A 13,426-nucleotide genomic window follows, 5' to 3' on the forward strand; every position below is an offset into this window, starting at 1 on the left:
CTGATTTTCCTAAGATTGGCAAGCTCCATGAACTTGATTAGAATTCCTTATGAGCTAAGATGGTGCAGGATTGGTTGAGATTGAATGTGGTTTAAGAATGGAGTATTATTCAGCTATAAAGAAGAATAAAATCATATTATTTGCAGAAAAATGGATGGAACTGGGGATATGATGTTAAGCAAAATAAGTCTTGCTCAGAAAGACAAGTATCACAGGTTTTACTTCAAATGTAGAATCTAGGGAGAAAAGATGACATGAAAGTAACAGGGACACTATTAGAGAGGAGGAGGGGATCAGGAGGAGGTGGGAAGGGATGGGATGGAGGGTAATGGGGGATGGGTATGATTGAAGTATGTTATGTGCCTGGGTAACTATGTCATGATGAACCCCTTTATTCTGTATAAGTAAAATATGTAAATACAAATAAATAATATATTATGGTGGACAGAATATGAAAAAAAATGGTTATGTACAGTTTAATACAAAAACATCCCTGAAATGTACTAGATCAACAAGGTGGAAGCTTTTGCTTGTTTTCACATATAGGGTGGAAATATGAGTTCAGTCTGGAGTTCTGTCTGCCCAGTCAGAGATGTGGACTCCTTCCATCTTATTATTCTGCCATTACTGGGGGGTCGCTGTTGACTCCATAGCCACATTTTTTCTCAAATTCATCCACATTCCAGTATGAGGAAAAGAAAAAGAGGGAGAAGTCGAGGACGAGGCACTTCATTTTAAGCGTCATCCTTTAGGTATCCTTTTCTGTATCATTCTGCAAGTGATACAGAAATTGGACATGTCACTTGTGCTCATTTTCTAGTGTCAAGAAATTGGCCACAAGGCCCAGTGCGTTTCATAGCCTAGCAGGCGGGTGCTCAGTTCTAACTTTCTTAACTGCGGAGGGAGAGTGGACTTTGGAAAACTTAATACCTGCCAAAAATGAGAAAGAAGTTGGTGTTTTTTTGTAACAGAGGAATTCTATTTCATAAATTTCTTTCTCTCAACTTGGTCATTTTAAGGTATATGCCACAATCTGCCCCTGGTAACATGTTACACACTAAATCCACATCTGCACCCAAACACATATGCGTTTCTTCATCTTAGTTCAGAACTGATTTCTTACTTGGGTGGGTGGTATTCCCTCGAGGCTGCGGCTGGTTTTTCCTCTCCATGGAGCTGATTAGTTGTCCTGGGTGTAACTGTTGCTCAGGAGCTTCCTACTAAACTGGTTCAGTTTCTAAAAATGAGCAGCATTAGTGCAGATTCCTCTTATGCACTATCTGACTCTTCCCCCTCAATATTCACAATGATTCTGTTCCTCTCATTCACCAGTTTGGTTTCCACCATCCACTTGTACCCTACACCAGTGACCTCTATTTTGCTAAATTCAAAAGCCAATTATCTGCCCTTATCTTACTGAACTTACTGATATTTAATACTGTTGGTTACCCTCTTTCTTTCCTCAGATATTTGCTCTCACTAAATATTTGTTGAATAAATGAGTAAAGTTTAGCCAGTATATTGGGTAATGTTTCGGGGGTCCGTGGGGAGGGTCTGGTGCATTTATCCTATTCAATTTCAAACAATGCATTTGGTTCCTATAAGATTTAAAATAGCCATCTTCTCTTGGTTCTTTTAAAGATCCAACTTCTTTTCAAATCCAAACTCAAATCTCACTGCCTCAAATCCCTCTCTGCTCACTTTCAGTGGAATTAATCTCTCCCTCTCCCAAAAAGTCTATAGCATTCTTTTTTTTAATCTCCATTATAGCTCTTGCCATATTGACCTTGCTCCTGAGCCTCTCTTTCCCAATAAAGTGAATACCTCGAGGACAGAGGCTGGGAGAGATTCTATCCTCATAGCATCCTCTGTCCTGACAGAATTTTCCAGGTGGTAAATGCTCTCAGTAAATCACTGTTGAACTGAATTAAATCTGAGTCAGAGGGTCTCGTTCCTGCTTTAATTCCCACTTCAGGAATTAAATTTAATGGGTTTCTATTCCAGGCAACCAACCTGATCACTAAGAAAGAACTGCTGACCATGGACCCAGACACGGAGGACTCCCAGCTTGTCTATGAGATAACAACGGGCCCCAAGCACGGCCACGTGGAGAACAAGCTGCAGCCGGGCAGGGCTGCTTCCACCTTCACCCAGGGTGGGGACCCCGGGAACTGAGAAATGGGAAATCTTCAAATGCCACTCCCTGTATCCCCCCTGTTCTTTCTCATAGCCACTTGCAGCTACTAATGCCCAAGAAACCTTTTTGCAAACAAGTAGATCTTTCAGTGTCTAGCATCCACCTTGTCAACTTTACTGCTCCTTTTTCCCCCTCTTAAACTATGGCAAACAGTCAGTCATCTTTACCAAGTCCTCCCTTTAGGTTTTGGCCAGGTTTTCTGGAAAGGATATGGTGTCACTGTTGGTTTATTTTAAAAACAAACAATCACCAGAGTTTATGAGAGATCTGTGGTCCTGTGTGACTTATTTTTTATGCTCTAAGAACCATAGTGGTTGCTTTTGTTTGTTTTGTTTTTATTTTTTGTTTTGAGATGGTGATTCACTATGTTGCCCAGGCTGGTTTCAGACCTCTGTGTTCAAGCATTTGTCCCTCCTTGGCCTCCTGAATAACTGGGACTAGAGGCACACACCACCGCAACTAGCTTCTGTTGTTATTTTTTTTTAATCAAATTTTTAGTTGAGAAATTAAAGTCCATATGTATAGGTTGCTCAACAGAAACAGTTTCCTGTTTGGATTTCATAAAGCAGGTTGTTTTACATTTTTCTTTCTTCTAGTCCTCTTTTGAGGATGAGACTAATTGGGAACAGTCATTGCCACACTGTCTCTTAAATATTATGCTCCATATTTCTTTTTACCTCCTAGTCCTCAATCATGTATTCTCTCCTAGCACTTTCTTTTTTTCTTTTATTTATTTATTTATTTATTTTTTGGTACCAAGGGATTGAATTCAGGGACACTCGACCATTGAGCCATATCTCCAGCCTTATTTTGAATTTTTAAAAAATATTTTTCTTTAGTTGTAGAAGGGCACAAGGACTTTATTTTATTTATTTATTTTTATGTAGTGCTAAGGATCGAACCCAGTACTAGGCGAGTGCTCTACCACTGAGCCACAACCCCAGCCCCCTATTTTGTATTTTATTTAGAGATAAGATCTCACTGAGTTGCTCTGATTTTGCTGAGGCTGACTTTGAACTTGAGATCCTCCTGCCTCAGCCCCCAAGCCTCTAGGATTACAGGCGTGAGCCACTGTGCCCAGCTCTCCTAGCACATTTTTACTTGTGCATTGTGTGTGGGTTGTTTTAATCCACTTCCAGTTTTTCTCATTATCATGTACCTTCCAAAGAACCTTCTTGAGGGAATTAGGACTGAGTGTGAGGCTACACACAGCCAAAGACTTCTCTACCAACTCTTAAATTTGCCCTTCAACATTCTACAGTTATTTATGAAGTATTTTCAGTCAAGACCCTAAGATTCTTGCTTTCCAACAGCAATAAGAGTACTTTCTGTACATAAAGACAAGGCTTTTGTTTTTATTTAAACTTTATTTAAAATCTGAGGGAAAAATTATGTTAAATTAAGACTATTTCATCTTTTGTTCTTGGAAAAATAAGGTCTGCCCATGACCCATGAGAAGAAGAACCTAGATGTGTTGGTTTGGGGATCTATGAGGCTGTCTCTGTATCTCCATGTTAATTCCCAGTGCATTCATATTGAGTCTTTTTTCTCACAGAGGATGTGAACTTGGGGTTGATTCGTTATGTGTTGCATGAGGAGAAGATCCACGCGCTGATGGACAGTTTTCAGTTTTTGGTGAAAGACAGTAAGCCCAATGTGGTCAATGATAATGTCTTCCATATCCAGTGGTCCCTCATCAGCTTTAAATACACCAGGTACAAGTTACTATGCTTGTTGAGAAACAAATGAGGAAATTAGAAGAAATCAGGGTGACTTGGGGCGGGGGCACAGTTCTGGTAACCTGTGAAGAATGGTAGTGGTGGTAGTAACAATGGTGATGATGGCAGTGATAATAATAATATTTATTGAATACTGTACATACCAGGCACTGTAATAGGTACTTGACACACGTCACCTTATTTACTTGCAATTTTGAGATTAAACCTCTTCTTATCCCCACAGCAGCAAAACAATAAAAACAGAAAAAGGTTAAGTAATTTGCTCACAAAGTAACTAGGATTTAAGCTCAAACCATTGTGCTTTCCTGCCTCCTTTACAAGTATTTTTCACTTCTGTCTTCAAGTTTTTAAAAACAATCCAGTAGAACTGATAGTAAATTTTTAAAAAGACAATCAAGTTTGCAGAATAATCCTGGCCAACATCAACAAGATCCTCACCTTCTGTCTGTATTCTCTCTGTTCTCATACTTGTATTCTCCCCTAGCTCCTTTTATTTCTACAGAACTGTTTATCAAAGTCACAGTGTAACGTGGTCCGCTCTTGAAGGTGTTTTCCTCATCTGCCTCTGGAGAGGCAAACAGAGAGACACTGATAAGTGAAGGTGGAAGACACACATGGAGCTGTCTTCATAGGTTAAATTATAACTAGGGTTATTATTTTCTCTGGGCCAAATAATTCTTTAAACTTATATACAGAAACTCACTACCCTAAGAAGTCAATTTCGTGACAAGTCATGTTCAAATTGGAACTCAGGTATAAACTTGCTTTCCTGGTCCCAGACAAAGGCTCTTCTACTCTTAGACACACTTGGAGAATTACGAAACAGAATCAACGTTAAAAATATAATGTTTTGCTATTATTTCCCTTTTGGTTGTGTCTCCTTCAAAGTTACATAAATTCAGTCGGACTCATCCCTTTTTGTCTAACCCTCTAAGGTTTGATGGACTGAGTAATAGAGAGGGTCTTGGAGTTGACAATGGCAGAGGCATTTTGCCTAGAACCCTCACAGCAGCAAGACTCAAACCAAGATCCAGTGGCTATCCTGGGTGATTTAAAACAATGGCCAGCTCACTCCCTACTCTTCTGTGGCCTTTACAAACCTAGACTCTTATGAGTTAATGGAAAATGACCTTCATTAGCCTCCAACTTGGAAAAGCAATTCAGATCCCTAGCAGTATACTAAATTCATCCCATCTCCTCCTCATTGACATAAAACTTCATTTGTCTCAATGCCTTTGTCACCTAAGGCTCGGGTCTCATGCTCTCACCTCTAGTATTGTCCTGGCTTCCTTATACATTTCCCTGATCTAGTTGAGTCAGTTTCTACCTTGGCTAAGTCTTTACTAGCCTTCTGCACACCTTCCCTAAAAACCCACTGGCCTATTCTGATTACTCTCCCCCAGGAGGGAAAGAGTGTAATTTTTCCATGTCCTGAAGTCTGAAGTTCATGGCTCCTATGTATTGTCCATTTTGTTAATATCTGACTCAGCTCTTTTTCAAAATGGGCAAAGGTCTACATCCTTAGTGTCCTGGTCCATTTGGCACTGGGTGTGTTCCAAGTAAACAAAGGTTCCTTAGTTCCCATGGGGCTACTTGAAGGCACAAAACTGCCTCTTTGCCTAACACCAATAACCAGATGAGCCAGGCACTGAACAAGTGGTTTCTTCACAGCAACGGGGCTGATTTTCAGTGACTGCCTTTTTGTGTGTTGCTAGCTACAATGTCAGTGAGAAGGCAGGGTCTGTCAGCGTCACTGTGCAGAGGACGGGGAACCTGAACCAGTATGCCATCGTCCTGTGCCGCACTGAACAAGGCACAGCCAGCTCCAGCTCCAGGGTCAGCTCCCAGCCTGGACAGCAGGACTACGTGGAGTATGCTGGCCAGGTAGGTGGGCTGCAGACCTGATCCCTGAATTTACCTGATCCATCAAGGTCCAAGATAATGGGAGCTTGGGCTTCAGTTAGATAGTTGGAGAGAAGTGAATGGATTGGAAAGATTAGTAAGAATTGATAGGATTTAGCAGTGGATTAGATAGTGGGGCAGAAGGGAAAGATGGATAGTGATGCCTCTTACGTAGAAGAGGAGCCAATTTCACAGGTGTGGTGCTGTGACTTTGCCTTGGACATGTTAAGTACGAGTTGCCTTAGAAACAACAGGTAGATGGATGAATAGAAGGGCAGGGACTGAGGGAAGGAGTCTGAGGTAGAGAGAGAAATTTGCAAGTCATCTATGTGCCTGTGGTCCTTAGCACCAAGGTGACAATGAGCGAGAAGAAGGAGCTGTGAGGAGACTGGGGATGTAACTCAGGATACAGTGTGTGCTTAGCATGAGCAAAGCCTTGGGAACGAGAGAGAGAGAGAGAGAGAGAGAGAGAGAGAGAGAGAAGGAAGAAGAAGAAGATGATGAGGAAGAGGAGGAAGAGGAGAAATGAAAATAGTCCATTCCTTTAGGGCAAAGGGCCCTGTATTTGTCCTCGTTTATGCTTGGCATTTAATACTTACTCAATGTATTTTGAAAGTAATTTCAGTATTCTATGGTAACACAAATCTCTGTAAGAGAAAGTGGACTGGAACCTTTAATTGAGCTCGGAAATCAGCTGGACTGAGCTGAGCCCTCTTATGTTCAAATTAAATGAAGAATTAGAAAAGAACAGATAAGCTAAAGGATCTTTTAGAAAAAGGCTAAGACAGCATGTTCTCATAGTTTTTATTTTCCCCCCAAGAAAAGACAAAGGACTGTGAATGGTTTCTAGATCTTAAATAGAGATCTATTGAGTGTTTCATTTTCATTTTCTTGGGGGTGATTTGAAATATGGAGCTTAGAAAAAACTTAATTTGATTAATCAAGTAGATAGATGCTAATAATTCTCTGTTTGACTAAAATTCTGTTTTTCAGATATCCATGGCCCTAGATGTTTATGAATATTTAACTATTTTTTAAACTTGTAGTTTGCACAAAGTATAGCTCCTGCCTTTTCAGTTCTTGGCAAGTTCATATGTCAGGTTTCATTTGAAGGATTTATCTTCCCTCCTTTTCTTTCCCTTCTCTTTCCTTCCCCTTCCTCCCTCCCTCCCTTCTTTCTTTTCTTCTTTCCTTCTTCCTCTCCCTTTTTCTTTTTCAACAAGGTAAAACCAGAAAAATTCCCATAAGTTCACAATTGTATGCATATAAAATAATTTCTCCATTTCATATCAGGCTAAATTTATTCATGTTATAGTTTTAGCCCATTTTAATGGCAAAGAATTTAGTTAAATATAAAGTTGAAATTAGTTGGGCTCGTTTAAATAACTTTCTATGAATTATCCTCTATTATTAGTGCAATGAGATTCAATGTCAAATTTAATTATCTGAGTAATATGGTCACAGTAATGATAATATATTTGTTCAGTGCTTTAAATTATTCTTGATCCTCCAATAAATATGTAAAATGGGAAAATCATTATTGTTATTTAGCTGATGAAGAATCTGATGTTCATAAAGTCTTATAACTTTACCCAGCTTGGAAATAACAGAATCAGAAGCCAAGCATAGAACCTCATACTCCAAGGTCAGAGGTCTTTATTGTTAAATTTGCCTCAAAAAAAGAGGAGAACTAAGTAATCAAATGATGGCTATTGCTATCCCAAGAGAGTTAAGAAAACAGGATATGAGTAATTATTAACTGGGTTTCTTCAGTCACCAAAAGGTAGGAGGCAGCTCTGCCCTTCAGGCCTCCTACAATTAATCAGCCCAAAGGTCCAGGAGAAGAATGGGACCAGGTGGCTGAGTGCCCCAGGTATGCTGCAAGGAGAGGGGTTAGAGATCCTGCTGTTCAAGTCAGTTCTCGACCCACTGGACTTGAGAGCTCTTTGCTCAGGATACTCCTGGGGACCACAGCAAGGGATGCTGAGGTTAGGCTCCTGTTGTTTCCTTTGTGGCAGGTACAGTTTGATGAGCGAGAAGATACCAAGTCCTGCACCATCGTCATCAATGATGATGACGTGTTCGAGGGTGTTGAGAGTTTCGCCGTGGAGCTCAGCCTGCCAGCATATGCCCTCTTAGGGGAGTTCACCCAGGCAAAGGTCACCATCAGTGACACTGAGGACGAACCCACGTTGGAGTTTGATAAGAAGACCTACCGGGTCAACGAAAGTGCTGGGTTTTTATTTGCACCTATTGAAAGAAAAGGTCTGTTGTGCCAAAGGTGACGAGGAGCTACAATAATGGCTAGCAAACCCTGAGTGCCTCTTATGTGCCAAGTGCTTGTGTGTCATATTAACTCATGTGTGTGTATTTTACATGTATTGACCCACTGCATCCCCAGACAGCACTAATAACGATTCCACCCTTACTGAGTTCTATCAGAAGGCCTCTCTTCTTAATTCAAGTACTTAGAGCTCCATTTATTCTTAAATCAGACTAGAAGATTGGTTATATTTAATCTTGCAAATTATTTATGAACACAGGATTCTTAATCAGTCACCCAATCTGTAAAATATTTAGTAACCTTGGTTAAGGAAGGAAGTTAAGAACCTTAGTTCTTACAAGACAGAAAATGTACTTAAGAAATTTCCCTATATGAGTATCATATGTAGAGCTCAGATGAGAAATAAACTATGTGTGAGAAGCAAAAGATAATTCTCGAGGTCAAAAAAATAAAAACAAAGATATATGGCTTTGTGATTGAGACTTTAAATCACAAATGGAATGGAATCCCCATGACTGTAAATGATGATGTCAGATTTCATTATTGAATCTGCTGACTGGGTATTAATGTAACAAATACTGTAGATGGCACAAAACCTTGCTAATACCACTTGGAAAACCGGCAAGCCCCATTGATTGCTCTAGGCCACCAAGTCAGGCCCAGAACAGGCTATCACCAAGGGATAATGCAGCACTAATAAGTAAAGCCATTGAGAGGCAAGTTTTATTTGGCTTTGTCTTTCTTTTTTTAAAACAAGCTTCTTTCTCTGAGGGAATTAAAGTGCAGAAGTTTATTCAGAAAGGCAGTGAACTGTGCTCACTGCACTACCTTCAGGACACAATTACTTTGCTACTTAAAGTACCAAATATATCTCTTATCTTTTCACCCGCTGTGGTCTTAGATGGTGGGCAATCAGATTGTGAATTAACAGAGCACAAAATTCACAGAATAGGAAATCCATTTTGAGTTATTTGGGCAAGTATCTGGGGTATATTAAATCCTCAAGCAGTTTATACTACAGGCTTAAGAGAAACTGTAACTCTGGAAGGTTTCCTGATAGAGTCTGAATGTGTCAGAGGGAGCCAAGCTCATTAATGGACCAGAGAGTCTAAAATTTGGGAAGTGCTTTTTCAATTGTGTTGGTTTTCTTGCCATTTGACTTGCAGGTGATTCAAGCAGCATCGTATCTGCAATTTGCTACACGGTCCCTAAGTCTGCTATGGGAAGTAGTCTCTATGCTCTAGAATCAGGCTCTGATTTTAAGTCTAGAGGGATGTCTGCTGAGAGTCGGGTGATATTCGGGCCTGGTGTCACCATGTCCACCTGTGACGTCATGCTTATTGATGACAGCGAGTATGAAGAGGAAGAGGAGTTTGAGATTGCCCTGGCTGATGCTTCTCACAATGCCCGCATCGGAAGGGTGGCAACAGCCAGGGTGCTCATTAGTGGTCCCAATGATGCCTCCACGGTCTCCCTGGGCAACACAGCTTTCACTGTCAGCGAGGATGCAGGTAATGGAGAGCCTCTCTGAGGTTCCCTCACCCAAACTAACTTCAAAGTTTCAGTTTCACACAAAGGAACTTTTGCACTTATGTACCTGCCCAAAGCAATGGGTGGGCAAATTTCTCCCACGTGGTGTTTCAGAGCCCAGGCTCCTTCCTCCTTATGGGTTCCCCATGGTCTTTAAGTCCCCTACATGCTGCTGACAGAGGGGATGGTGGATATGCTGAGTATCAGTTGATATGAGCCACATTAAGGCCATTCACCTCTTTGAAGGGATTCTGAGGAGTATTAGAAACTACTATTTTTGAGCATGGACTGAATGTCAGGCAGCATGCCATGGGTATTTCATGCATTCTCACTAGATCTTCTGTGGAAGATAGAAGAGCAAATGGAGGCCCAGAGAGGTTACATAAATGACCAAGGATTAAACAGCTAATACAGTGGCAGAGCTGGAGTAGAACCTTGTTCTTTTGACTGCACTATCTCCCTTCCGTATATGCTTATTGATGAAGTGAGTATGAAGAGGAAGAGGAGTTTGAGATCGCCTTGGCTGATGCTTCTTACATGCCATGACTACATGTCACCTCACAGAATATTGACTATAAAAACATGGCAATTGATAGGGTTTTCATGTCAGCCTTTCTCTGACCTTGGTTGTGAAAGTAACCAAACATCTTTAAGTTACTACAAAATATGATGTCACAGTGGGCCAGAAGATGAGCTTCATTCCTGAAATAAGCAATAAGCACCTATGGTTTGAGTAATGATGTGTGCACCACTTGGATAAAATAGGAAAATAAACCCAGTTAAAACATTCAATTAGGAACATCCAGCTCCGGGCCCCATAAGGTCCCCCCCCCCCGCCGCTGGTTGTTGACTATTTTCTAGCTGAGGACCCAGTCTCTGAGTTTCTTCTCCCTAAATAGCCTTGAGATGGTTTACAATGGGCACTTCTCTCCAGTACATTGTGAAGAACACTCCCCAGAGAGCTGTCTCTCCAGCACCACCTCCATGTGGTCCTCCTCTAGAACTCCCCTTGATCATGATGTCAGGGGAAAAGAGGGCAATGTCACCTCTCGGCCCTCCTCTGAGGGGGCATAGGACCACCACCAAAGTTGATTTAGATAAGCTGAGTTGGATAAAGTTGTCACTGTTGCAGTGAAAGAGAACAGTGTTCTAGAAACTCCACTGATTTTTTTGGCTCAAGGTTGACCATTAAAATCTCTGTTAATCAGGCACCGTAAAGATTCCAGTTATCCGCCACGGTACTGACCTTTCTACTCTCACATCTGTCTGGTGTGCAACACGGCCCTCTGACCCAGCTTCTGCTACTCCGGGAGTTGACTATGTCCCCAGCTCTAGGAAGGTGGAATTTGGGCCAGGTGTCACTGAGCAGGTGAGTCTGCATCACTGAAGACTCCCCAAACTCATAAGTCTGGATGACGCTGTTGTTGTGGTCTGGAATCTACTTTCCAAGTCCTCTGGAGGACCCTCAGTTCCCCTTGCAATGTTATGACCCTCACTTTCTATAAAAACATAAGCATACAAACAAGAGAACAAATTATGAGGGGATCTTCTACAACCTCTCAAAGTGGCCTGTTGAGCATCAAATATCCTACAGTGTAGATTTAAGATAGAAATTGCACCTGTTTGATGTAAGTATCTAGAAACAAATTCCAAAGAATGTGATAAAGAGATTATCATTCTGTGGGTTTAAAAGAAGAAACAAACCTTGCTTTAAGACCACCAGAAAAAGATGAGTTGCCACCTCTGCCCTAGTGTCTCAAAGGCAGAGAGTCGAGTGTTGAGCCTGTTGTAAAGTCTACTTTGATTTCTCCTCCAGTTCTGCACCTTGACTATCTTGGATGATACCCAGTATCCGGTAATTGAAGGACTGGAGACATTTGTGGTTTTTCTGAGCTCAGCACAAGGAGCTGAACTGACCAAACCCTTCCAGGCTGTCATTGCAATTAATGACACATTCCAAGATGGTAAGAGATTGGGGATGCCAGCTGGTGGTTTCAAAATATATTTCTATTTTTTTCCTTAACTTCCATGTATATGACATTGTATCTCATTCATATTTTCATTCAAGAAATACATGGTGTGCTGATACTCTGGCAGGCATAAAGATATGTATAAGCATTGGGCTGTATACTCAAAAAGTTTAATGTCAGACCCTAAACCAGAAAAATTAGAATATATTATGATAAATGACTCAGTGTTGCTGTAAATCCATTACTGCAGGAGCAGAGGGAACCAAACAGTAATTATGCTTGGGGTGATTGTAGGAGATTTCACAGAGGAGATGATAGTAAGCCAAGTCTTCAAGTGTGATAGGAATCATGATAAAGGAAATCCCATCACAAATGTAGAGACATAGTATATACAACATATAAAACATAGATGCATGTTTGGGAAACAGTGGAATACTCTCTTTTGCTTTGAGAGTGGCAGGAGATGAATAGAGAGATGAAATGGGGAGACAGGTTGGAGTCAAACCTTAAAAGGTGTTCTCTTCCAGCCAAACAGACTAGCAGATGCTTGTCATCAGTCATTGATGTGATTTTTTTGTTTTAGGAAACTTATATTGGCAGTATTGAAGATGATATGCAGGAATAAAGAGAGGCAGGTATATGAACGAAGCATCAGTTACTGCTGAAGATGTAACCCAAGTAACTGAGGATGAGGAGGAAAGGAAAGTTGCTTCTCAGGAGAAATGATGGAGATTAGAATAGTTAGACATTTAGAATACATTGTGTGGATTCCAGACGTAAATAGAGAAGATTTGAGTCAGATTTTCCACCTAAAGCAAGAGGACTCTCATCAGCAGCCCCTATGGTGGACCGTAAAGTCCATGATTAAACTCTTAGTGACTGAAAAATCTCCCCAAAAGGAACAGGGAACCCAGCAGGGTATCTCTAATGTTTTTATTCATTTTTAAATAATTTATATCGTGTATATAGTAGTAAAATATGCAAATTCCAAAAAGATATATTATGAAAATTAAATCTTTCTTCTACTTTGCCATCTCCCAATCCCTGAGGTTCCCTCACTGGAAACAACCACTTTACTCAGTTTTCTGTATGTTTATCCTTTGGGGAAAAACATATATTTATGTATATATGCCTATATGTGTATGTGTGTGTACTATCCACACAAACACACATATGTGTGTGTATGCATACACACCCTATGCATCCAAAATGATGCTGTCTTATTTTATATCCTGGTTTATTGAAGTATTGAAGTGTTTATTCACATAAATGAACTTTTCCCTTTTTATTATACAGTTCTATTTTGAAAAATGCATACAGTGATGTGCTCACCACCATAACAAAGATGTTGAACAGTTCCAATACCCTGGAAAATTCTCCCATGCCCCATTGTGGTCAGTTTCTGCCCAAACCCAAGATCTGACAACCACGTATTTGTTTTCTGCTCCTAAGTCTTGCCTCTTCTAGAATGTCATGTAAATGAAATCATGTAATATGTACCATTTGTTTTATCTGATTTCTTCCAACTAGAGAAACCCATTTGAGGGTTATCCATATTGTTGCATGTACAAATAATTCTATTTATCGTTGAGTAGTTTTCCATTGTATGGATATACCACAGTTTGTTTACCCATTGATCTATTGAGTAACATTTGGATTGTCTTAAGGTTTTGGCAATTATAACTAGAGTGGCTATAAACATTTTCATATAGATTTTTGTATGAATATAGTTATTCATCTGAGGTTGCTGGATCATATAGTAAGTGCATGTTTGGGATTGTCAGAGTTTTGTGTTTTTAAAAAA

General features: G+C 40.4%; 1 protein-coding gene across 3 annotated transcripts in view; it reads left to right on the forward strand.

Moving 5' to 3' along the window:
* The window catches only part of Fras1 (Fraser extracellular matrix complex subunit 1), a 425,584-nt gene that overhangs the window by 364,396 nt on the left and 47,762 nt on the right, over positions 1-13,426 (forward strand). For all 3 annotated transcript variants that reach the window (XM_078021445.1, XM_078021446.1, XM_078021447.1), the window contains 7 exons: positions 2,005-2,155; positions 3,753-3,912; positions 5,652-5,820; positions 7,857-8,103; positions 9,289-9,633; positions 10,861-11,021; positions 11,469-11,616. In XM_078021445.1, the coding sequence (XP_077877571.1) occupies positions 2,005-2,155; positions 3,753-3,912; positions 5,652-5,820; positions 7,857-8,103; positions 9,289-9,633; positions 10,861-11,021; positions 11,469-11,616 (1,381 nt within the window). The remainder of the gene's footprint in view (positions 1-2,004; positions 2,156-3,752; positions 3,913-5,651; positions 5,821-7,856; positions 8,104-9,288; positions 9,634-10,860; positions 11,022-11,468; positions 11,617-13,426) is intronic.

The sequence above is a fragment of the Ictidomys tridecemlineatus genome, chromosome 9, assembly GCF_052094955.1.
Source record: "Ictidomys tridecemlineatus isolate mIctTri1 chromosome 9, mIctTri1.hap1, whole genome shotgun sequence".
Taxonomy (NCBI): domain Eukaryota; kingdom Metazoa; phylum Chordata; class Mammalia; order Rodentia; family Sciuridae; genus Ictidomys; species Ictidomys tridecemlineatus.